General features: G+C 41.2%; 1 protein-coding gene across 1 annotated transcript in view; it reads left to right on the top strand.

Moving 5' to 3' along the window:
- pear1 (uncharacterized) overlaps positions 1-24,415 on the top strand; it is a 61,921-nt gene that overhangs the window by 12,616 nt on the left and 24,890 nt on the right. Inside the window, exons 2-5 of the mRNA XM_004573551.4 lie at positions 11,762-11,872; positions 12,477-12,578; positions 12,673-12,773; positions 22,745-22,837. Of these exons, the coding sequence (XP_004573608.1) occupies positions 11,762-11,872; positions 12,477-12,578; positions 12,673-12,773; positions 22,745-22,837 (407 nt within the window). The remainder of the gene's footprint in view (positions 1-11,761; positions 11,873-12,476; positions 12,579-12,672; positions 12,774-22,744; positions 22,838-24,415) is intronic.

The following is a 24,415-nucleotide window of genomic DNA, read 5'->3' as shown; positions in this document are numbered from 1 at the left end:
TAGGGAGTCTTGAGAATGTCAAGCTTAGGCTCCAGGATATTGAGTCACTGAGTAATTACAGTGTAAATCTTTTATAATTTCTCTGCTTCTATAAACTAATCAGATATAATTTAATCGCACTGATATTGATTTATGAAACTAAGTTCGATTAGCCCAGTCATTACAGAGTGGTCTTTTCTCTTGTTGTTTTTTCTGTTTCAGCAGTTTGTTCCTTAAACATTCAGCAGATATTTGGAGTGTAGAAATAAATAAAATTTGAAGTAAACTAGGAAAAAAGAGGAGATTTGATTCAATTCAGGGATGTGTTTTTACAGAACAATGCATTATAGGAAAACACTTAATACTCGAAGTTTAGAGCATTTCCTGAATGGTTGCAGTCGGCAGACAGACAGTAGTAAGCAGGACGAGATGGAGAGGAAGTGCACATCTGAATCAACAACTGGCCCGTGAGTCCACCAGATCAGCCAGGTGCCACCGCCATTAGAAATATCCAGCTCAGATAGTTGCAGCAAGAGCCACTGACGTCTGAAATTACTATTCCTATTATGTGGTCAGTGGTTGGATTTAGTTCAAGACTCTGTGGCTACAGGGATGCTTCACAGTCAGTCCAAAGTCATCCTCAGAAAACATATTCTGCCAATGAAATTACTTTCTATGTTTTCTAATCTTTAGAATTTGAAGGTGGTTTAAACAATCCATCCAGGGCACTTGTCTTTGTTGCTCCCACATCTCAGTGAGTGCTTTCTGTAGTACAGAGATTTTTAATTTTATGTAGAACGGTAGCATGGAACAAAAGGAAGAAGTGACACAAAACGTGTCATATTGCTGAATCCAACTTCTTTGAGTTGGCCTTTTGACTCTTTACGTCTCATTAAATGACCAAGTCACAAACAGCTGTACATCAAAGGTCAGAGACTCGTGTTTGAATACATATCCAAGACTCACTGTGGATGCAGATGTCTTATGCAACAAACATCATATTTTCCCACATAAAACAACCATTCTCTGGTGATTGCACGTGAAGTGACTTTTCCAAAGCTCCTCGTGTTCGTTTTTCTTACGAGCAGCCTTTTAATGTTGAGGCTTTTCTCCTCTGTTCTTACTGTGCCCATTTACAATGCAAAGCTATGCTTTTTGGTCACAGTTTGTGTTTTTTTTTTACAAGGACTTTACTCCAGCATGATCCACAGAGCATTAGAGGACATATAATTACAGCGCTGTATGGTCATGTCCCCCAGAAACCTCAGCTAAAGCCTCCATTTTGGGTTTTCCACCATTTTCACTCACTAAGGTTTGCATAAGACTCTTGTTTTAAACACAAGCCAGACATGACTTCAATCCAAGGTGTTCAAGTCTGTGTTTGTATTTATTTTGGTCCACAGAGGTGAGTCGGGGTATTTGTCACACTGTTTTTGTTTGTTTTTGCCGACTTCTCTGACTTCTCTGACCAATGAAACCACAGTCATCCTGCCTGCGGTTATGGTGTGGAGTGTGGCGGACCAGGCGGCAGTTTACACTGTGGCTCCATGTACGAGTGCACGAGCCTCAAACGTGTCGGAGCAATGCAGCAGGGAGAACGAAGGGAGAGCAAGAGGACTTCAACTGGCAAAAAGCCCAGCTCGTCACAAAAAACAGTCTAAAAGGGCTTATTCTGTGATAGTAGGAATGCAAGACCCACACCAGCAAAAATAACTGTTGTTACATCCCAGATACGCTTCAGATCAAATCCGGTGTCATCGTCTAGGTGACATAACTCCTGAGTAAATGCATTCTAATAGGAAAGTTGGAAAAGAAGGAAAACAGGATTTGTTTTGATTCTCAGCAAGGTAGCCGTTCATGCTTAAGAACAGCGCTGCAGGACTTAATGTGGCAGGATGGATTAAAAGTTTTAAAGTTTCACTCATGCTTACGTTTGCTTACATTGTTACCTCGGGGCTGGTGGGGCTGCTTCTGCTTTTAGAGTGGGAAATCCAAGTAGAGTAGATCACTCCAGATGAAAATTCTGAAACACCAAAACAAGTCTGGTATTTGTTTGGGTCGAGCAGGGTTTTTTACCTAAATGACCAACCAGTCCCTTCATGTATCACTTGGATTTACCTCAGATAACAAAAGGATGAAGCCAGATGACTTTATCAAAGCCTGCAGGGGAAGGAGGCAGCTGTGAACTGCTGGGTCCATCAAATGTTTCACTTTGACAAAAGGGTGACTCTTGCTTGTGACTGTTACGCTTTAAATTTGTTTTCAGAATAAAGTTTTGCTACAGAAACACCATCAGTTCAGGTTCTTTCAGTGTTGTTGCAGTTGCTGCTGTTTGCTAGTAGAGGCCTCCAACTCTGTGTGAACTTGTGTCGATGTGCTCGACAAGTGGGCCAAAACAAAAGCAGCACTATAGTGACCTTATCACACCGACCTCTGTTATCCACTGACTCTGTTCTCTGTCAGCGTGGTGACAGAGGCTGTGACAACAACTGCACCACCTCCTGAGCTCGCTCGTGAAGTGGCTGTCCAACAAAAACACACACAAACACACACAGATCGTGTCTAACAACTAGTTTATTCTGACGGAATAAAGGGAAAAGGTGTGGTTGTCAAGTCTTAAATCTGTTTCTGCTTTATAACACATAAATAGATTAAACTTTTGTGTCTTTTGTATCCAAGCTTTGAGGTTACAAACTTACAAAAGATTTCATTATAATTGTGGAGTTTTTTATTAATGGTTATGTTATGTTTAAATCTAAATATCTGTGTTTGTGTGATGCAGTTTTCAGTATTTGTCTGGCTTAGAAAGATGTTAAAGTGATATAGGAGTTCAGATTTTGATGAGTTTTGATTATTTTGGCAATTAAAAATCCAAGATACCCAAAGTCCAGAAGGCAAAACAGACAGAAGTCTGACAAGGAGCTCAGTGAACTAATAATAGACACACAGAGAGCAACAGACAATCTGATGAGGACAAAGGGAAACGCAGAACTATATGTATGTATATGTAGGCATGATTGGAGATGAGATACGTGTGGGAACATACACAAACAGATGAAATTCATGCGGACGGGAGCAATAATAGGATGTAAAACCAAAACAAGGCACGAGAAAACTTTCAAACTAAAGCATAACCCAAAGACTTACATGCAGACATGAAGAAACACAACAAATATAGCACAGACCACGAGTCTGTAGGGGAGCTGATACAAATGCTTTCTGTCAATGAGTAGATGTGCGCAGAAATACAGTTTTCCTGCATGGTAACAAACTGGTCATGGAGATTATTCTATTCTATTGTATTGGCCACCAAGGAGCTGACAGTATGGTAAAGCCTGTACAGAGTACAACACTACGACAGACACTGTGAACTCACAAATCCAGCTGCTGTAACGTTACTGTAATTTAACAATAAACCTGCAGTTTATCAGAGAGCTGCCTTTCAGAAGTTTGATGCTTTGCTTCCGTGTAGAGTTTCTCTTGAAGGAAAAGTAGTGAAAGAAAGTAAAGTAATGTTCAAGAGACACAATTAACCTCAGCTCTGGGAATCTAAACCTGAATGAATATAACAGGGGGCCAAGATCGAGGAGGGGGTACATAGTGAGTCCTGCTTTTCTCAGTTAAATAAATTACACCAGACCACAAGCCGAGGCTGCCAAATGAAAACTGGCCTGATGTTGGCACACAGATGACACAGGGCTGACATGATTACTTTATATTTTCCAGCAGCTCCCCTAATTAAGAGCGCTTTAAAGGGACTCGAACCCGAGGACAGATTGGCAGCCTGCGCTGGGCATCTGCCGTTGCATTCAAAGAGCCTGTTGGTAAGAAGAAGTCTTTTGCAGAGGAGGATTCAAATTATTTATTCCCATGTTATTACTGGAAACTCTAGCAAAACTGAGGTTTAAGATCTGCTGACATAATTATAAGATTGAGTTGCAGAGTACGAGGTCAAATGAAGACAATTTAACTGCCTGAGAAAAGCAGACAAAAGAAACAGACTTTGCAAAGGTGCAACTTCTACAGTTCAGGAACTCTGCACCCGGTTGCATCAATCTCACAGATAGCAAACAGCCTAGAGCTCAATCAGCAAAATTCAGACTTCCCAAGATTTCTGCAAGGCCTCAACCCTCCACTCTCCCTCACTAGATCATCCTTTTGTCATGCAACTCCCCCGAGATCCGTCAGCTGCATTTGAGCTGCCAAGAGTTTTCCACTTAAGCACTTTTTTTTCCAGTGTGGGGGTTCTGCTTTTGTGCCAGGGTACCATCTTTTACCGTATACTGAGGCTTTACAGCAGCCAGAGTGAAATGTGTTGATGTAGGCGTTGCATAACATTAATAATGTGGCAGAACTGACAACTACCGCAAAATCTGTGGGTGTGTTTTTAAGCTGTTCTTCTGACACTAAAGTTTTGGGTGGGGCACTGTAGATTTTTAAGGGTCTCTGCCCTCCCCCCCTACACCAACACCCACCCAACATGAGGCATGGCATCAACTGCAGAGTGTGTGCCAGGCTCGTCGCGGTCGAAGCGACCCTGCGAGCCAAGACGATAACCCAGATGCAAGGGATTATGGGTTTTATATTCAGTTTACAGTAACTCTGGTGTAATGTGAGGGTGGGATGGGGAGCTGGGGGAGAGGGGGCTGTGGCTGCGGTCGATGTGTCACACCGAGGTTTCTGTCAGTTTCTGCCCTCCAGCAGTTTTCATACATTTGTTATTGCAGGAGCTGAACTGTAAATTTGCAGCGCTGCAGCTTTCGTCTCCTGTGGAGGGTATTTTGTGATACTCGCGATGATCACAATCAGAGGGCGATCATTTAAACCTCCTTAAGACTGCGACACACACCGCAGCTTTATTGGCCAACTTTTAAGTGTAATGGTGCACAGCAGCCCTTTAATCATGTGCAGTGCGATCAACATGTTGCCAGGAAACATTTGACTTGATGTTTATGCTTTTGGTCTTCGTGTCTTTGTCTTTTGCTGGAGGTTTGGCCAGTTTATAATTCTCAAAAATTGACTTTTTAATGTCAAAGGCCTTTAAAGGGCTTGCATTTAGCCACAGGCTCCCGTAAGTAAGAATTTTTCTCTATGAGCTCAGTTTGTGGAGATTTTGACTTTTGTTCTTTCTGTGCGAGCAGACAAAGAGCTGGGGAAGAAAGTCTGATACAGCACTAATGACTGTTCATTTCTGCTCACTCATTGTTCTAATGGCATTATAATGGAGTTTAACCACTCCTTATCCCTCCCTTTGGGAACCACTGGTTGATTAAATCACTCCCTAAACTTCAGCTGTATGTAGATGCATCAGCTACGCTGTGCTTACTTTCAAGCTGTCCACCAGTGCAGGGACTTACTGTCTCATTAGAGCTGCAATCAGTTATCCAAGAGATTAGAAACACTCAGATAATTCATTATTTTTCTACTTTCTACTGTTTCAGAAAAAAAGTAATAAAAAGCACCTGCCTTTACTTAAATGGGCTTCCAAGTTTTAGATTTAATTTCTGAAATAAAATTAATATTAATGTTTTCCAAAACTTTCTTAATTAAATGCATCTTTTTTTGGTATTATACACCAACATGTAGTTAGACTTTTGATTTCTATTAAAAAAGTCTCCAGCATCGTCAGATGAGCCGGGTTTTATTAGTGATCTTATTGTGAACAGTTTTACATCGAACATTAAACTGTGGTGGGGATCTGCTTTTGATATTACTTACTTAGTACCTGGGTAGCATGAAACAAGACATAAATTACCTGCAGTTTGATTCATGCGACTCTGCCACACAAAAATGCATCCCGCCTGCAGGATTCATAACTCTGCAGGGAAAGTCGGGAAGACAGCCTTCAGTATTTCACCGAGCTGCTTTCCTTTTGTAGCCTCGTGGACTTTTGTCAAGCGCTTTAAAATATTGTTCAGGATAGAGTCATTTAAAGTTTTTATGCTATTGATTTGAAGTGTGGAAAACCAGGAGAACCCAGACACAGCTTTAAAAAATAGAAAAAGTCTTGACATAGGAGGCATATTTTGTAGATTCTCTGTCTGAATCTGACATCACAGCACCCCGACAGCGTGTATTTGGCAGCTTTCTGTTCTCTTTGCTGCGGCCAGTCAGTTATATCATCAGCTTTTCTTATTTTTATTTTTTAAGTTGATTTTCCTTTCCTCTTTGACTTTCCCTTCCAGTGCCTGACTAATATTTTCTACCTCAGTCAGCTCTGCAACTGTGCAGAAACTAATGCAGAGACAGAAATCTGGGGTTAGATGGAAATTGGCGTCATGTGCCTTGCTTCAGATGTCACTAGACTCTAGTATTAAACTTACTATTAATATTAGCACCGCTGCCTGTTGCCTTTACAGTGATGCAGGAACTCATTTAGAAGATGATTCACTCCCTTATTTGCTAAAATCCAGAGTGATTTAGACCGAGCGCCGTCATCAATCCTGAGATAGACTCACTGAGACCGTCTTCCTGTAAAGGTCATTCAGGCAAGTTGGAGTTATGTCTTAAAATTAAGCAGCTGATAGCAGTCATGTGAAGAAGTGCATGTAAAGTGTGTTCTTCTGTGGTCAGCTTTAGCTGCAACATTAAAGCTATCCACATGAAAACAGCTTTACCTTCTTTTACCTGCGTAACAAACAGAATAGCTTACATACATGCGTTTCATCCAGCAGCTACACAATAACATTACTGACAGACATATAACGCTGAGGACGCAGGGTCACGTGTTTGCTTCTTCAGCAAAGTGTATTCTTTTATTAAAAGAGGAGAAAGTTTTTTAAAAAGCAGTCGAAATCTTGCTGAAACACAGGCTGAAAAAATGTGCTCAAACATTTACAAGAAAAGCTCCCAAATGATGTGTTCATCATAAAATGATGAGCTGATTTCTGGTAAAATAGTCATTTTCTTGAACATTTCTAAGTTTTTTCTATTTAATTTTCAGTTTGTTCTCATAAATTTCTGACTTTAATCTAAAACATTCAGATTTTCTGGTAGTTCCACATTTTTTTTAAATCTTACCTTAACCTCCTAAGACCGTACATCTTTCACGGCATACATTTTTAATTTCTCTTTGCTATTTGGGCTGATTATAGAACAGTGGCAGTATAATGTCAGTGGATATCAGGCCCTTGTAGAGCAAAATTTAGTATCTTGGTCCAGACAACCCAAACTGTGATGTCCACATATGTGGATTCCAGGTCCTAGAAGGTTAAACAACCTTAATAGGCCAGTTTTGCTTTTACATTCAGGAGCTGATAAATTAAAATCGATTAATATATCATCGATGTGACCAGGTGTGACTAGGTTTTTACAGTTTTGCATACTTTAGGGGTTTAAACAACAGAAGACACAAAAGTAGGCTGATTTCACAAGCCAATCGAACCCAAAAAGAGTAAAATAAGCTCATTTCTAAACCACACAGAATGCATGAGAACCTCACCAGGTTATAGTCCAGAACATGCTGAACTGGGTCCTAAATTTTGCAACATTTTCTCTAATAATTGTTGTAAAAAGGTGTAAATTGCTTCATAAATGTCACGAGAACAAAGAAAAAAGGGTTTCTCACAAACCCGCTTAGTGTGTCCCCTCCAGTGCTAGCCCCTTCACTGTCATTACTCTTTATTATCTTGTCAGTCTGATGGGAATATTACCTTAATAAAATGGCTTTGTTGCATGAAGTCAAATGAAAATTATTTTAGGGTTGTCAGCACTTACAGATCCTGAAGGGCCTGTGATTGAAACTGAATATGGTAATAACATGAGTACAAATGTCTGGTGAGATTAATATAAAAGCAGTGCATCTGTTTTCATTTGGGCTCTGTTTTCTCTGAAGCCCCTGTGCGGTGGTGGAAGAAGCATTGCTTGGACTTCTAACAGCATTCTGCAGTCGGTGCAACGCGTGTGTGCACGAGCGGGACGCTGTTGACAGTGTGAGTGAAGAGAGGCCGCGCGAATTAACAAAATATCCTCGGATTCTAAAAATACTTCAGCTTATGGGACTCATTTGATGTGTAATGTCTCCAGACGTGTGTGTGTGTGTGTGTGTGTGTGTGTGTGTGTGTGTGTGTGTGTGTGTGTGTGTGTGTGTACGCTCGTGTATGGCACTTTGCTTATTTTCTATTGTTTAAAGAGCCACATGAAAGTTTCCCTACGCTCAGTAAGATTGTCTGTTTTTTTCATCACAAACACAACCAGAAATATGTTGGCGCAGTCGCTACTATTATGGTTTTTTTTACTGATCCTGGTCCAGATTTTACATTATGTGTCCAGTGGATTTGAACTGTGGAGGTGTGTACACATTACTGCCAGCTGGCTGTAAGCTCAATGCATCAAATAGGAGTGGAAAAAGGTTTAGGATACATAAAGCACGCTTTTGTGCTGCAGCCAAACTTGTCTAAGTGAAAAGGTTCAGGACTGCAGTCTGGAAGAAGCTCAAGGAAAATAATGGTTGCTGAATGTAATGGAGTAAAGGCCATTATGTGAGGAGGAGGAGGAGAGAAGAAGAGTCAGTCTGTCCACTGGTCAAGTGGAGGTGCTTTCTCTAAAAGCACCTGCCGTTCTTTGTTGCACTAAAACAAGCAGGGTTGCCTCCCTGAAGACCTCCAGATGATGATACTACCACCTGGAGCTCTAGGCGTCTCCCTGCTCCACCTTTCCACTGTAGGTAACTTCAACATGCAACGCAAACAGCGAGCGACTTCCAAACAGCCCCATCTGCGCTCATTACTCGCTCTTTCTCACTGTTTAAGAATTCCCATGCGGTTTGAAGCTTTTCTCTAATGAAGCACAATTAAAATGAAAAGAAGGTAATGAAAAATATTTACCCCCAGTCCAATGAAGTGCCTTGGGAAGTTGATGACTGCTCTTAATAAAAGCCATATGCCTGTTCTTATAAAATCCTGTTTTTGTGGCACACATTTCTTAGGCGTTGGCTGTTGTGCCAGTAAGTGAATTAACTCCTGACAGTGGGTAGGAGAGCAGTAAAAGGCAGTTTATCAGAAGCAGGAGATTCGTGCTGCAGTCGTCACCGTGCCAAATCTCCAGCAGAGATAACCAGTCGCTGGACTTTATGGAAAGGCGTTCATTGAACTGAGATGTTTATGCTGAAGCGCTTCGATAAACACGTCACATTATCTTTTTTCCTGGTCTTACGTTAGCATATAGAACAATTTGGTAAACATATCTGAGGTGGCTCTGACGGGAAATGAACAGCTGACCTTGGCAGTATTAGAGGCATGCATTATTCATCAAGCTGGAGGGAAATCTTTTTTTTTTTCGTTTCAGGAAACATCCCAAAATTTCCAAAGCGGTGACTTGAAATACAAACATGCACATGAAAAGTGAGCAAAACCACAAATAAGCGACATACAGAAGGCGGGATAGAAACTACAGCCAGCCACGAGGCCGAATCTGCAAATCAGAGTTTTTCCACTGGCTTCGAGTTTACATTATAAACCTTGACCAATGTTTTAGTTCCTTAAACTATGACAACAGATCTTTTCATGTGACAACATGTTAAAATATCCATTAAAAATCCAATCTGGGTTGAAAGTTGATACTCTTTTCCCAGTACCAGGACCAGCTTGCAGCTGTTATTCAAGCACAACCTCCTGCCACTTTTCAGAAGCGTCCTTGCAGTGCAGTGGATACAGCATTGCTGTGCTCTGTTTATTGTTCCATGTGTATTAGAGGTGACAGCTTTTAGAACAGCCCAGTAACCATATTTATCTGGTCATTGTTTCACAGCTGTCATTTATTCTCTAAATTAAAGTTTTGATTAAGTTGAAGTTTTAAAAAAAACGTAGTTTTTAATACGTCACTGTGGTCATGTTGTTGTTTTATCTTAACACTCTCCTAAGTGTCTTTGATCCTTCTGAGCCCACAGCTGTCTGTTCTGGCCTTGAAGTTGTTAAGGTGTGATTGTGGTTGTTGTATATTGTGTACAGTTATGTTAAGGTAGTGTCGTAGCTTTAACAGTTTATAGTCACCAGTCCAGTGCACGAGTACGTTTTATTGAGCTTGTTGTAAAACTTTGGATTTCTTTTAGCTGAAAGAACTGGTTGATCTCTACTTGCCTTTAAATGAGGACTCAGTGCAGGAGCACAGAGAAGCCTAAACCACAGAGAGATGCTGCAGCAGGTGTTAAAGGTGATGGTGCTGTGAAAACTTAGGGGTAAAAATAGGCCCACAGCCCCTTTTTTTGTCATTTTTTATTCTTATGCCAGCACTGAAGGGGTGATATTTTCAGAGTGAGTCCAATGTGCCGAAACGAGCAACAATAAATGGTTACGTTGCTGTGACGCACTTCATGTGACAGCTCTTCAGAACAAATTTTGATGTGACATAATGTTCCTAAAATTCTGGATGGGAATTCACGATTCCCATAGGAAAAATGACTTGATTAGTGGATGTGTACTCTGCCGAAGTCACTGGTGGTCATGCTACAGCTATTCACCAAGTTCAGCTTCTTGTCATGAAACTTTAAACAAACATGCACGACTCCCTCAGGATTTCAAAGGGTTTTGCAGACTATATACAACTCCTGAGAGTGATAGCAAGAACAGTGTGAGCAATCCAGAACAGGACTGAGGATGTGGAAAACATACTGCAACATGCATGAAAAGGAACGTCACGCTCTGTGCTTGCTGTGTGGACCGCCTCCAAGTTCTCAGGTTTAAGGTTGCAGAGAGGCCTGAGTGGATTATGAAATTTACATGTATGGATACAGCCGTGTTCTTGGAGAACATGGATTCACTTTCACAGCTTTAGTGACTTTAAGTGAGGTCTAATCACAAACAACAATGAAGAGATTTTGTCCACTAAGAATCTTAAGAAAGAAACTTCTTTCCACTCGTCAGAAATCTGAAATGTTTCCACATGAGCTGCTTGACTGAAAATACTCTCAGTCTGGGGTTGAAGTGTCACCGTCTCAACATATCAGAGAGCTCTCAAAGGTAACATGCAGCTGATATGAGAAGCTGTGACCAAAATTCTGTCAGAGGGGAATTGTTGAGAAAACAGTGAGGACTGGACCGATGGCAACATAATGTCCTTGTTTCGTTATATTCCCACGATGCTTTCACCAGAAGGCTCACACAACCAGCCTTCTGAACTTGTGTTCAGGATATTTTTAGGGGGAAATCATCTTCCTTCGGCTCCTTGAGAGCCTGACAGGGTCGCCCGAGCCGAGGCGCGCTCTCTCGGGCTGATCTCTGATCGGATCCAGATGCTGCTGGAGTGTGGAAGGGGACAGCACAGGAGCATGGAGGCTTCACGGCAGCACTGATTGATAGGGGTCAGGATCAAGTTAAGAGTCACATTTCCTGACTGTGATCCCTCTTTCTGTCTCATTTTCTTTCCTCCTAATGTTCTAACCATACCCAGCCATCGCGTCTGCTGTCACGGTGTCTCCCGACGCCTGTGTTTTATGCTCTCGGCTGAGACGGCACAGAGCTCAGCGGGCAGCGTTACGCTCAAGTCTGGCACTTTGCCTCACCTCTGCTGAGCTTTAATGAAGTCTTTTACTTTCATTTAACTAGAATTTGTGGGTGCCCCAAACCAGTCTTTCAATGAATCTTTCCATCCTCCAAACTGTGAAGTGTTAATAATAGCAAAGCAAAAACAAAACAACGAGTGTAAAACTCCAGCTGTAGAATATTTTCCACAGTGTGATTGAACAGAAGAGGTTTAAAGCTCAGATTTGTCACTGTTGCTTGTTCCATCAGCCAGTCACATATGTAACATATGTCCACTGTAAGTCTCTGCTTCTCCTTCCCTTCAGGACCATGCCGACCCTGCAGAGCTCTGCCGTCCTGCTGCTTTTTAGCATCCTGATTGGACTGAGCTGCTCTCTGGACCCAAGAGACCCCAATGTGTGCAGCACGTGGGAGAGGTGAGGCCTGCTTAAACACACAAACAAACAACTGTCACTGCTATGATACAATGTAATCATCATACATTGCATATATGAAAAAATGCAATTTACTAAATTTAAAAGTTAAAGTGGTCAGACGAGACATTAGGACACAAAAACAGCCAAATAAAAAGAACATTGGTGTTATTTATGGTACCTCCTCTGTGGAGGCTCAAAGTCAACTTTCTAATTAAATTTCAGCATCACTTTTATTGCTTTAGTCATTTGTGTTTAGGATAAAACTATTTGGGTGACTAACAGACCAATCAAATGCAAGAAAACAGAGTTCAGTCAGACAATTTACTGTAAAACAGATACATGACATGTCTTTACTAAACTGAGGCCACAGTATGGCAGACATTTACAATGGCATCGAGTGTTGTTGATGTCATCTACACCCAGGGTGTGTGCTTCAATTCTGTCAATTCCATCTTTCTCACAGACTCTGTGGAAAAGTGCATCTAATAGCTATTTAGATAATTCAGACAGGACTGATGATGATGACGAACAGCACTGCCACTCATAAAAAATCTCCTGTGAGTGGGTGTAGTATTTACACTGTTTCTGCTGTTCTGCCTTACAGCTTCACCACCTCAGTAAAGGAGTCTTACTTGCATCCTTATGACCAAGTGGGAGAGGAGCCCTGCTCGGATCCACGGACTTCCTACAAATGCATGCGCCACAGGTAGCTGAAGCAGAATGACTCATTTCCTTCCTGACTTCCTCTTCCTGCCAGGGGATAGTCAAAACATAATGTGCGCCCTATGTTATTCTTTCAGGATCACCTACAAAACAGCCTACAGGCAGGCGGTGAAGACTGATTACCGCAAGAGATACCAGTGCTGTCCAGGCTACTACGAGAGTCGAGGCAAATGTGTCCGTAAGTAGCTGTGGAAACCTTTGCACTCTTTGCTCTTACTCGTGCATCGGTGTCATGTTACTAAGACAGAAAGGTGAGACAAATCGGTCTGGAGAACTTTTAACAGAGACCAAAACCGACATTAAAGTTCTCGCTACAAGAATGAAACAAGATAGATGTGAGTAATGATTACACTGTTACATTTTTCCTTATACTAAAGATGTACAGCCACAGCGATGCTACTCACTGGTTTCACTTAACAAGGCAGCAAAGTTTAAAGTTATTAGCTAAGTGGAGCAAGTTACATACAAGTGGAGCAGGTGCGATGCACGGACACAGTTATCTTCTAATTGGTGTCTCACAACAGGCTGATAAAAATACAAGGCTGTGTCATAGACAGACATTTATTAGATAATTCTATTTAAGTGTATTTTGTTGCACTTCTATTTAAAAACAGGACTACAGCGAACACTGTGCAGAGAACCTCACCAGACAGCTCTCAGGAAAACTGCAGTTCCTCTTGTGGCCACTTGTGACTGGTTTGAAAAACAGCCCAATCCCCTTTGACTGTGAACAGCTGGTGTTAAAAACAGCATCCCCCCCCTCCCAACCCCCACCATAATAACAACCGTATTATTGGTTGTATAACTCGAGCTTTAGCCGGCACCCTGCAAGGCCTCATCTTCAAATTCAAGTCACTGAATCTATCGAGGATGAGAGATTAACAGAATTATCTTCAGTTCAGTTCAGTTCAGTTCATTTTTATTTCAAACATTTCAAACATGTGCCTTCACAATCATTACAAAATATCATTCCATTATTTGTTTGAAAAGGAGTAGGCTGAAGTATTTACTTATTTGTCCCTACCCCCTCAAGTTTTACCTCTCATTCATTTAATTTTTTTTTGTCTTAAATTAAACAAACAACATATGAAACATATAAACATATGAAGTAAAACAAAACATAACATACATAAATCAAAAACAAGAAATTAGCAAGCCCCACCACAGTATAGTTTCTTTCATATGAAAAATACAGAATGTGTATATTTGCAGATACACAAGTTATGGAAAAACAACAAACCAAAACAAAACAAAAAAACAAAAAAACAACCAAAAAAGAACCGCAACACCATTACCAGCAACATTACCGTCCTGGGTTAACCCCGTTTTCTTCATTCTTATACTTATTTAAAATTAGGTTTTTATATTTTACTTTAAACTGTTTTATGTTTTGACTGTCTTTTATTTCTTCTGTTAGACTGTTCCATAATTTAACTCCTGCAATTGAGATTGACATAGTTCTTAAAGTTGTTCTAGCACTTTGTATTTTTAAATTCCATTTCCCTCTTAAGTTATACCCACCTTCTCTTTCTATGAACAATTTACAGATTTCTTTGGGAAGCAATTTATTTCTGACTTTATACATTATTTGCGCTGTTTTAAGCTTCACCAAGTCTTGGAATTTAATAGCTTGCATTTTGACAAAGAGTGCATTTGTATGGTCCCTGTACCCTACATTATTTATTAATCTAATGGCCCTTTTCTGTATTATAGTTATTGTTTGTGTGTTACTTTTGTATGTGTTTCCCCAGACCTCTACACAGTAGCTCATATATGGCAGTAGTAAAGCACAGTATAAAATGTGCAGTGCTTTCTGATCCAACATATGCTTTGCTTTCCCCAGGACGGCAATGCCCCGTGCCAATTTCCCCCGAACATAAGTAATGTGTGGCTTCCAACAGAGCTTGTGGTCAATGATCACCCCAAGAAATTTTATTTCATTTACTCTTTCTAAATATACATTGTCAACACATATTTCTACTTCGATGTTTTTCTTTTGGTTTCCAAACAACATAAATTTGGTTTTATTGAGATTCAATGATAATTTATTTATATCAAACCACTTCTTTAATATCGTTAATTCCTGTGTGATCATTTCCAAAACCTGTGGCAATTCCCCACCTGCACACAGTATATTTGTGTCATCTGCAAATATTACAAACTTTAAAATCTCCGATACTCTGCAGATATCATTTAAGTACATAATAAACATTTTTGGACCCAGTACTGAACCTTGAGGTACTCCACAAGCTATATCCATCAAATTAGATTTATATTCATTTATTTGTACATATTGTTGCCTATTCCCTACATAGCTTTTTAACCATTCCAAAACCACTCCCCTAAACCCGTACTTTTCCAGTTTTTTTAATAGAATTTCATGATTAACAGTATCAAACGCCTTCTTTAGATCTAAGAAAACTCCGAGCGCATACCTCTTATTATCCATACATTCCGTTATCTTTTCCATTAAATCTATCAGTGCCAAAGCTGTTGATCTGTTGTTTCTGAACCCATACTGACTATCTGTCATTAATTCATATTTTTCCACAAAACTGTCAAATCTTTTTATGAAGAGTTTTTCCAGTATCTTAGAGAACTGGGAGAGTATTGACACTGGTCTATAGTTTGTAAAATGATGTCTTTCACCGGTTTTGTAAATGGGAATAACTTTAGCAACTTTCATTTTTTGTGGAAAAACTCCTTTTTGAAACGACAAGTTGAATATATATTTTAATGGTTTTACGATACCATCATATCTGAAGGCACACAGCTTATTGTGCAGCTTATTGTGAGGCACAGCCTGTCCAGCAGGTTTCTCAGGGACAAGATAAGTGTCTGTGCATCTGTACAGGTTGTGGCTGCTGCTTTGCTCTGCCCTGTCATCCAAATATGTCACCTTTTGTCTTTAAAAAAAAGCTGACGTGGAAGCAGCCAAAATACTAATGTTAAGGCACTGAAACGAAGAGTACAAAAGGAAAAGCATTCTGACACTGGCTTATAGACAAAAACAACATCAACCAAGTCAGTCAGTACCAACACACTGATTAGTTTGCAAGCAATACTGTGCTACATTTGTGCACGCAGTAACTCATTCACATTACTCGAAGAAAGTGTTTTATTTCCTCTTTTTCCATGCAGTGTGCATCGTCAGTATGAGCAGCACGTGGCACACAAATAACCAAAATTGTAGGTTCACTACCCACTGGAGTTTCTCATCCTGCTGGCAGTAATTGCTGGAATTTTTCAGAAAAATATATTTGATGTGTTTTCATTCCAAGATTTCACATCATTTTAGGAACTTTTGTTACAATAGTTAAGCTTCTGTTGAGTTCAGACGTGCGGCACTGCTGCCTCTGCAGCTCAAAGCAAAGAATGCTCCATATCAGTGTCATCATTTGTATGAATTCAGCATTTGATCAGCTTGTTTTCATGTATCATGATGCAAAAATAAAGTATGTAAGCTCATTTTTTAAATAAGTAAGTATTCTATATCCTATATATTAATTTTTTCTACTCTAGTGATGGTGGCCTTAAAGTAAGAGGAGCTAAAGCAGCTTGTTGGTAGCGGATGAACTGACGGGCTGCACCGAGACCCATTAAAACCTGAATCATACAAAGATTCTTCAGTAAAGTCAGAGAGTAAAAATATGACGCTGGAAATGAGTATAATAAATTCATTAAAAAAATTACATTATAGAGTAGTGAAGCAATTTTACCAATCCATTTTTACAGCTTCATTTTAATTAAAGTTAAAACTTTCATCCACATTGATTTGATTTGTGCCTCAGGTATTGTATAATCATGTTGTCTTATAATTGCTGTACATCTAAATGACCCCAACTTAAATATACGTGGAAGTATTTGGTGCTCTTTTAAATGCCATCACAATTTGAACTGCAAAAACAAAACAACTTAACAGGTAAACTCATAATCTCATCATTATCTAATGTTCTGCTGAAAAACATGGTTCTTCTTGCTCATGAAGATGTTACTCAAGGTGTATGTACACCTAAACAGTGTGACACGCTCATCACCCACAGCAGCCTCTCCCACCAGGACAGTTTGCCCAACAATGTAATGTAAATTGCTCAGAACCAGCTTGAGGAACATGACAAAGATCCCAATATGCCAAATCTGCCTCCAACCTCTCAAGATCCCCGTCTGACTGAGCATCCAAGGAATAAACTGGTACAAACCCAATTTTCTGTGGCTTCACATTGCAAGCCACACGACTCAGAAATCCACCATCCATGCCCTGAAGGGGCAGAGTGGGTTTGTTGGTACAAGGGAGACACAATATAAACCCCACTTGTAGAAATAAGACTCTGTAGGTGGAAGTTTGAAGTTATCGGCTTTTTCACACAAAGGTGGGGCGCCTGAGTTTGTCAGTTTATATTAAAAAAGTATTTTTAATAATATAAAAGTTGTTCATGATACACTCAAAACAATAATTCTTTGCCCTCATGGACACAAAGCAATAAATGTGAGTGAAATAAAACTGAAATATATTAAATCAAGTAATTAATCATTAAGGAAAATATGATTTGAATGTATACAAATCAAGTCAATTTAATTTGACCAGATATCATTAAATGTAACATTTTCCATTGTACTTATGTAACAAAATGAAAAGTTAGTTAAAGTCAGCATTCTGGGTTAAAATATTTGTTTGAGTGTATTACCACCGATGAAGAGACCCAACTGTCATCATACAAGGACATGTTTCTATTGGTCCAGACTCAGTATGTCAGCTCTCTGGACATACTGATATAATGGAATTCAGGCACGAAACACATTGAATTTAAGACATGAGTAAATATTACATAAGGTTATAGTACTTCTTTATTAAGAAGTATTCTAATGCAAAGGGCTAAAATTTGCAAGAAAGCAGTAAATACGTGCACATTTAAACCCTGATCTGCAAAGCAATTCACCCATTGTGCATCACTTTGTAGCTGATGGTTAGTTAGTAACCAACTGATGTTGCAAAGGTGACGCTGTGTAGTGTATTTACCACAGTCAACAGTTTCTTCAGTCCTGTTGGTATTTGCTTCAATCACTTGCCTGAAACATGACGCAGGTTTAATCGGGAGCTTTGTGTCTCTCTCCACATGGCTGCTACTCTCTTCTTGGCTGGTTTAAACAATGTGACTGATCAGTGTCGTCGCATAGGTTGAAACTGTTGCAGCTGTCAGCAGCGCACTGACACTCTCTTATTGCTTACAAACAGCAGCGACAGATATAAATAACACGAAACCACTCGTGAGGCTGCATGGTTTGAGGAAATTCTACAGTAGCTTCACAGACCTTCCCATTCATCGCTGGATGATCTTAGGAGTAAAGTATGATAATAAGAAGGCTTGCGTGCTTTGTGCTTGAAAAACTGACATTTTGTAGACGGATGCTTGTCGCCCAGCAGAGATAATATGCGTTTACGGTTGCCTATTGTGTGCCACCTTTAGCCCAACCTCTGATTTTCATGACTGACACGAGAAAGGCCAGAACGGAACCAGATGAGCGTGTTTTGAGCTTTGTAATTGAAATATCCTCCATCGACGTGTCATCTATAGCTCTGAACCCAGTTTCTGTACAATGTAGTGTTTTTTTTCTAAATATATATAATTACCTATAATTATGTTTACCTTGTTCGTTTGATGACATGTTAGATCCCCAAGTTTCCCTCCCCCAGTATCCGCACGCCTTCAATTAAAGGGGAAAAAGTAATCAGTAAAATTACTGTTTATTGAGTTTGAATTGAAAGAAAAACATGTGCATTCGCAGCACGTTGCTGTCAGCAGAGAAAACGCTTTTGTAACAAAAAAATTAAAGAGATTTGTAGTCTCCAGTCATAAATGCATGTTTGAATTCACTTAATTAACAGCAGAGCCGTTTATGATGTTGGCTTGCGCACAGCTGAGAGACTCTTTTTACAAGGAAGCTCCTTGACAGTCTGAATGGCATCTTAACGCTGGAGCTTTCAATTGCATGGTTGAGCCCAGCTGTCGAGCTGGCAGCTCGTGCGCCGCTTACGATGGGTGGAATACATTTACAGGGAAATAATACAGTTGAATAGATTTTGATTGTATAAACAACTCGGATTTGTTGCTTTGAAATCTATTTCATGGTGTTTAATGATTAAAAGAACAAAATCATGCCGACATGAAGCATAATTAGTAACTCTGGAATCTTACAAAAAATGGAAATGGAAAAAGCTTAGCTGCAAGGATTAATCAATCAATGAACCAAGCAGTAGAAAATCAATTTGTCATTTTTGTGATGATTTGTTGCACTTCTGTTTTGCATCATTGCAAACTGAATATCTTTGGAGCTGCACAGAAGACGTCTGAAGATGTCGTCCCAGCTTCTAGAAAGTCATCTGTTATTTTTTATTTGTTTTACTTTAAAGAGATTTTGCAGACTTTTACACAATGATTCCACAAAATAATCTGCAGTTTAATTGTTTTCTTTTCTTCAGCTTGTTTCTTGCAGTCTTCAGTGGCAGACAGTGACTCTGACTCAAACTTGATTTGAGTGAAAGTGAGTTTGTTCTTTCAAAGCCAGGAAAAAGCTTTTTGCTGCCATTGATTACGACAACGTCTTATTCACATATCATTGCAATGTCTCTGTAAACCGGACTCATCACAGCGCATCAAGTCTAACTTTTAAACCAATAACTCATCGTCGTGTCCTGTAGTCTGCTGTTGGCCGGCCATCTCGCTCTTGAGTCATGGGTATGTTGTTATTTACGAGGCCATGCTGGACAAACTACCCTCATATCTTCGGAGTGATTTCATGGAGCTCATCGTCCAATCATAATCTCCCAAGACACATCTCCCGCTGCCTGTTCCAGCGTATGAAGAGAAAACAGTATGTTTGCTACTGCAGCCAGTATGAGTTTGCAGAAACAAATTGAGTTAAATATGTGGTATCCTTTAGGTAAAAGGCTTAACTAACCTAGCAGTAAATTGTTCTTTTAGTCTGGACTGTATATAAAAGACGGACATAGGTAATGCAACATCACCAACTGGTTAATGGACTCTGGTTTTAAAGCCTTGAGTTGGTCATTTTGATCATCACCACCTTGGTTTATTGAAACCAAGCATGATAACAAGGGATACTTCTTTTTTTTTTCTTTTTTTTTTGCCTGTCCCGTTTGGCTCTTTTGCCATCAGAATTGTTGTCTAAAGGCAAAGAAAGATGCCCAACGGATTTACTTTACCAAACTGACCATCCCAGCCTTGCCGTAATGGTCCATTTGATTCACCTTTTATTGTTTATTTTATTTTCACTTACTGAATACGGGACAGACTTGACTGGGGGAAAGAAGGGGAGAAAGAAAGAGGGAAAGAGAAACAGCTGAGAAGAGGGACGGGGGAGAAGGGCAAAAACCAAAAACCAACAGAATGAGCAGAAAAAGAAAAAAAAGAAGAAAAAAAGAAAAAAAATGCATATATCAATCACCTGGATCACCTGCTGAGAAAGAAAAAAGAAAACAAGCAGAAGAGAACAAGAGCAATAGAATAAACAACATCACAATGATATATGGGAATATGACAGTAAATACTAAATGTTAAACATTATTGTGCAGCACATAAGATCAACAGAACACAGTGTGCTTTGAGGTAGGAGCCAAAAAGGGTGTAGTTTGTGGGTGTGATCACCCGTGTGTACACCTGTGAGCATGGACGCGCTTGTTTTTTGTTTTTTAAAAGGTTCCTTCATGTAATAATCTGCTAGAGGGTGTGGGGGGGCCACAGCCCCGTCCTCCAGGGCATGAAGCAGGTGTGGAGGAGATCAAAACTCCAGACATCCAGAGGCCCCCAGAACACAAGAGACCAAGGAAGACCAACAGAGGGGCAGCCGCGCCACTGTCCCAGAAAGAGCTGAGGAGAGTCCCAGATGAGGGCTCACTCAGCAGCCGCGGAGCAGAAGCCAGGGGGAGTTGCAGTGACGCGCCCGTGAGCTCCGCCGGCAGCCAGCCGTGCCTGAGTGACCGAGCCCCAGGCCCCGAGGCCGGGGGCACCCCACCTCCGAAGTGGCCCGAGCAAGCCCCAGGCTCCAGGCCCCGATAAGCGGCCGCCAAGGAGTGAGCCGGTGTGTACCTGGACGCCCATCCCCGGACACAAAGAACCACCAACGCACCGATGTCTGAGGGAGTCCGCCACTGGCAGGGGAAGTGGTGGTAGGGGGAGATAGGCCTCCAAACCTTGGAGGGCCTAAGATGTCCCCAGAGAGGTGGCGTCTGATACCCAACCTGACATATAGACACAGACATACAGGCACACACATATACAAACATCCATTCCCACCCTCATGCTCTCATATGCACTTACTCCACACTCAACCAACGTGGAGACAGACATAAAGAGACGCTGTACACACGATCACACTCCCCAAGCGTACTCTAAGCCCCGGGTCTAGGTACCCTTGCCCCTGGAGGGGGGGAACTGCACCCAGACCCAGGTGGTGTTACCCTTTTCCCTGCGGTGGGGGGAGGCAGACCGCCCCGACTCCGCAGCAGCAGGGAGGCCCCACACTCCAGACCACAGTCGGACGGCCAACTCCTCCTCCTAGCCCCCCCGCTCCAGCAGGTCGCAGAGAATGGGGGTGAGAGAAGACTCCAAACCTCCCTCCACCCGCTCATTGTAGTGTTGATGCATGTGTGTTCTAAGGTGCAATTAAAACCCAGGAGGGCTTGGAGCTACCTGCCAGAGAGCAGCAGGTAAGCGCATGGGGATACTTCTACCAAGGATACCTTGGCTGAGCTATGATGTGAAGGGATTTTGCAGTGATACCAGACTGACTGAAAAAAGCAACATATCAGACTATTAATTAAATAAATGGTTGTTTGCATGTGAATGGCTTCAGTCTGTACCATAAAGAAAGATATGTTTTTAGTTTTTTTTAGGATCAGTTGTTTTGCAGTGATTTGAAAGGTTAAGTTGGAAGGTAACTTATAGGTCTATAATTTTTAAAATAAACCCCAAACCTTCAGTTTAGTTCAGTTTTATTTATATAAAGCCAGTTCACAACAATGGTCACCTTAAGGTGCTGTATATTGTCGGTAAAGCTCCTACAGAATTAGAAAGAAAACCTCAACAATCAGACAGTTTCATAGTGCAACACTTGGCCACTGTGGGAAAGAAGAACTCCCTCTCCACAGGAAGAGGCTTCCAGCAGAACCATGCTCAGGGAGGGGCAGCCATCTGCCACCACTGGTTGACATAAAGAGACAGGAAAGAACACACACAGTTGTCAGAAGATAAAATCTGATGATATCCAGTAGTAATATAAACACATGGAGAATGAAATAGGTGTGGAGAAGAAAAACCTAGTGCGTCATGGGAAGTCACTGGGCATGGCTGAATGGATGGCAGCATAACTACGGGATGGTCTAGGGTCATTATATCCAACCCTAACTATATGCTTTATCAAACATGGAAAGTTTGAAGGCTATTCTTTAGAAGGCAGACTCTCAGAGAGGGCGTTTGTCTCCTGAAACCAAACCCGGAGCTGATAGCTGAGCGCTCTGCCTCCCATTCCACTTTTAGAAATTCTTGGAAACACAAGCAGTCTGAGAGTGAAGTGTTGGGCTGATACATGGGTCTTTAAGATACGATGGGGCCTATTGTATGTGACGAGATGGATTTGAAATTTACAATAAAATGCAGAAGTCAAACCTGCCGCTGAGACCATAATCTGGTGTTTAGTGAGCGTCATTTTCTCTCATTTATAAACGGACTACTTCCTGCACCAGACTGATCACCCCTTGCTTGCAGATAGAAAGAATGCAGGTTTATGCATTGCTTTTTAAAAACTGCGCATGTCAATTTTTCATACACACACCTGTCTTTTAGTAAGTCTTCATTTTCTTTGTGCCCTCATACTTTGTAACCTGGTTTTTACAACAGTTTTATTTGCGTGCCTGATGTTGGATCGTCCTGATTGAAAGCACTTGGCGGGTCTCTCTGGAAAAAGAGGTCACCAGCCTCAGTGGAACCTGGTTAAATAAAAAACTACTGTGCTTTTGTGACATTATCCAATTTTCTGGCCAAAAGCTTGAGATAACGTAAACATTAAAGCTTCTTTAAAACCCTGACCCTTCTCCACAAATCTGTTTCTAATTCTGTTCCTTCTCACCAACAGCTCGCTGCACTAAGGAGTGCGTCCACGGCCGGTGTGTCGCTCCAGATCGCTGCCAGTGCGAGGGAGGCTGGCGAGGAGATGACTGCTCCAGCGGTATGAATCAGCCTTCCTCTCGCTTACAGACATTTCCTCACTCTCGTCTCTTCTCTCATTTGCTGTTTCTCCTGTTGCTTTCGTCTCTTTCCCTTTCCCTTCAGCTCCACAGAAAAAAATACACTTCACATTCACAACAGGAAATGAGCAATGGCCATTAGTCAAGTGGCTGATCTTCACATACACCTCTCCATCACACACTGAAGCCTCTCCAATGGAAACAGCAAGGGAGCATTACCGCATGCACAGCAGTGACTCATTTATATCAGACTCAGTCCAGAAACCAGTTTACTAGTCCACAAGGAGGCTGAGCTGAACCTCCAACGTTCGTTCACGGTTACTGACAAAAAAAGAAGAAGCAATGTCAAGTCAGCTTTTCTTAAAAAAGCAGACATGTGCTGTCAAAATAAAAGGAATAAAACAATCACTACCTACAAACACAAGCAGTGAAGAGGTGGTAAGATAAGTCCTGTTTCATGCACAGAAAGGAGTCCATAAAGAAGAGTTAAGGCTGATCCTGCTGCACTTTTTGGCTCCTGTTACAGAACTGAAGTCAGCAGAAATGGTTATATAACCACTGAGAGTCGTGAATCTAACCCTGTTTGCCTTTTTTGAAATCTTTTTAAATTTGATCATCCAAACAGTGGAGTGTGAACTCAGAGCTGCATTTTTAAGGGGCTCCTGTTTCCCCCGTTTTCCACTATATTCAGGCCCATTTCATCGCACTCAGCTGGGTCAACAGTACACAGCCCCCCCTCTTCTGTTTTCCCCCATTCGTTTGCAGAGAGCAGGAATTAGCTTTAGCGGGTAGCGGTTGATGCCTTGACAGTGGGATGATGGGAAGAGGAAATGGAAAATGTTACCCCACTCTCCTTCTTTTGCATGGCTCACTTCTCTCTGTCTCTTCTTACACCTCCCTGCTACCCTAACCCACACTTTAAGTTTCTTCTTTTCTTTTCTCCTCTTCCACTCCTTTTTCTTCTTGGCTCCTGTAATGGAGTCTTTCTTGGCAAAATATGACCCCACACTTCCTGGATGCCTGTGTGTTGAGCTAGTTAGCTGTGGGAAAGAGGAGAGGGGCCTAATGTTTTCATACTGAAAACATTCTGAATATAGAGACTAGATTTAGAAGGGGACATGGCTCAGCGTGACAAAAAAATAGAGGAGGGGGTTGGGATGAAATGGACAAACAGACAATGAAGCCTCTGGTATTCCTCACGGATAGATTTTCTAGCTCCCAGCAGGTTTTTCAGGGACCCTGAAGGGTGAATTCCAAAAATCACCAGTGAGTGCTGCTTGTTAGGTGATCAGGAGATTATGTGGACTTTGGATGCAAGCAAAACCCAAGGTGCTGCTTGGACAATACACACGGGAAAAGGAAGAATGTTCCCATCGTGTCTGTCTGCATTCTTCATAAAGGACACTGAACACATGCCAGCTCTGAAGCGTGCAGCAGTTAGTGGCTTTACTTGCATGCAGTAATGCAGATTCCAGTTTGAATCACAGTAGTGGTCAAATTAATGACTCGTCCTGTGGCTAAATAGTCATATCTTCAACTCAGAAGGGAGGAGGATTTTC

Source organism: Maylandia zebra, linkage group LG11 (genome assembly GCF_041146795.1).
Source record: "Maylandia zebra isolate NMK-2024a linkage group LG11, Mzebra_GT3a, whole genome shotgun sequence".
In the NCBI taxonomy this organism is placed as follows: Eukaryota; Metazoa; Chordata; class Actinopteri; order Cichliformes; family Cichlidae; genus Maylandia; species Maylandia zebra.
Note: the sequence above shows the minus strand (reverse complement) of the source record. Positions and strands in the feature narration are given on the sequence as shown.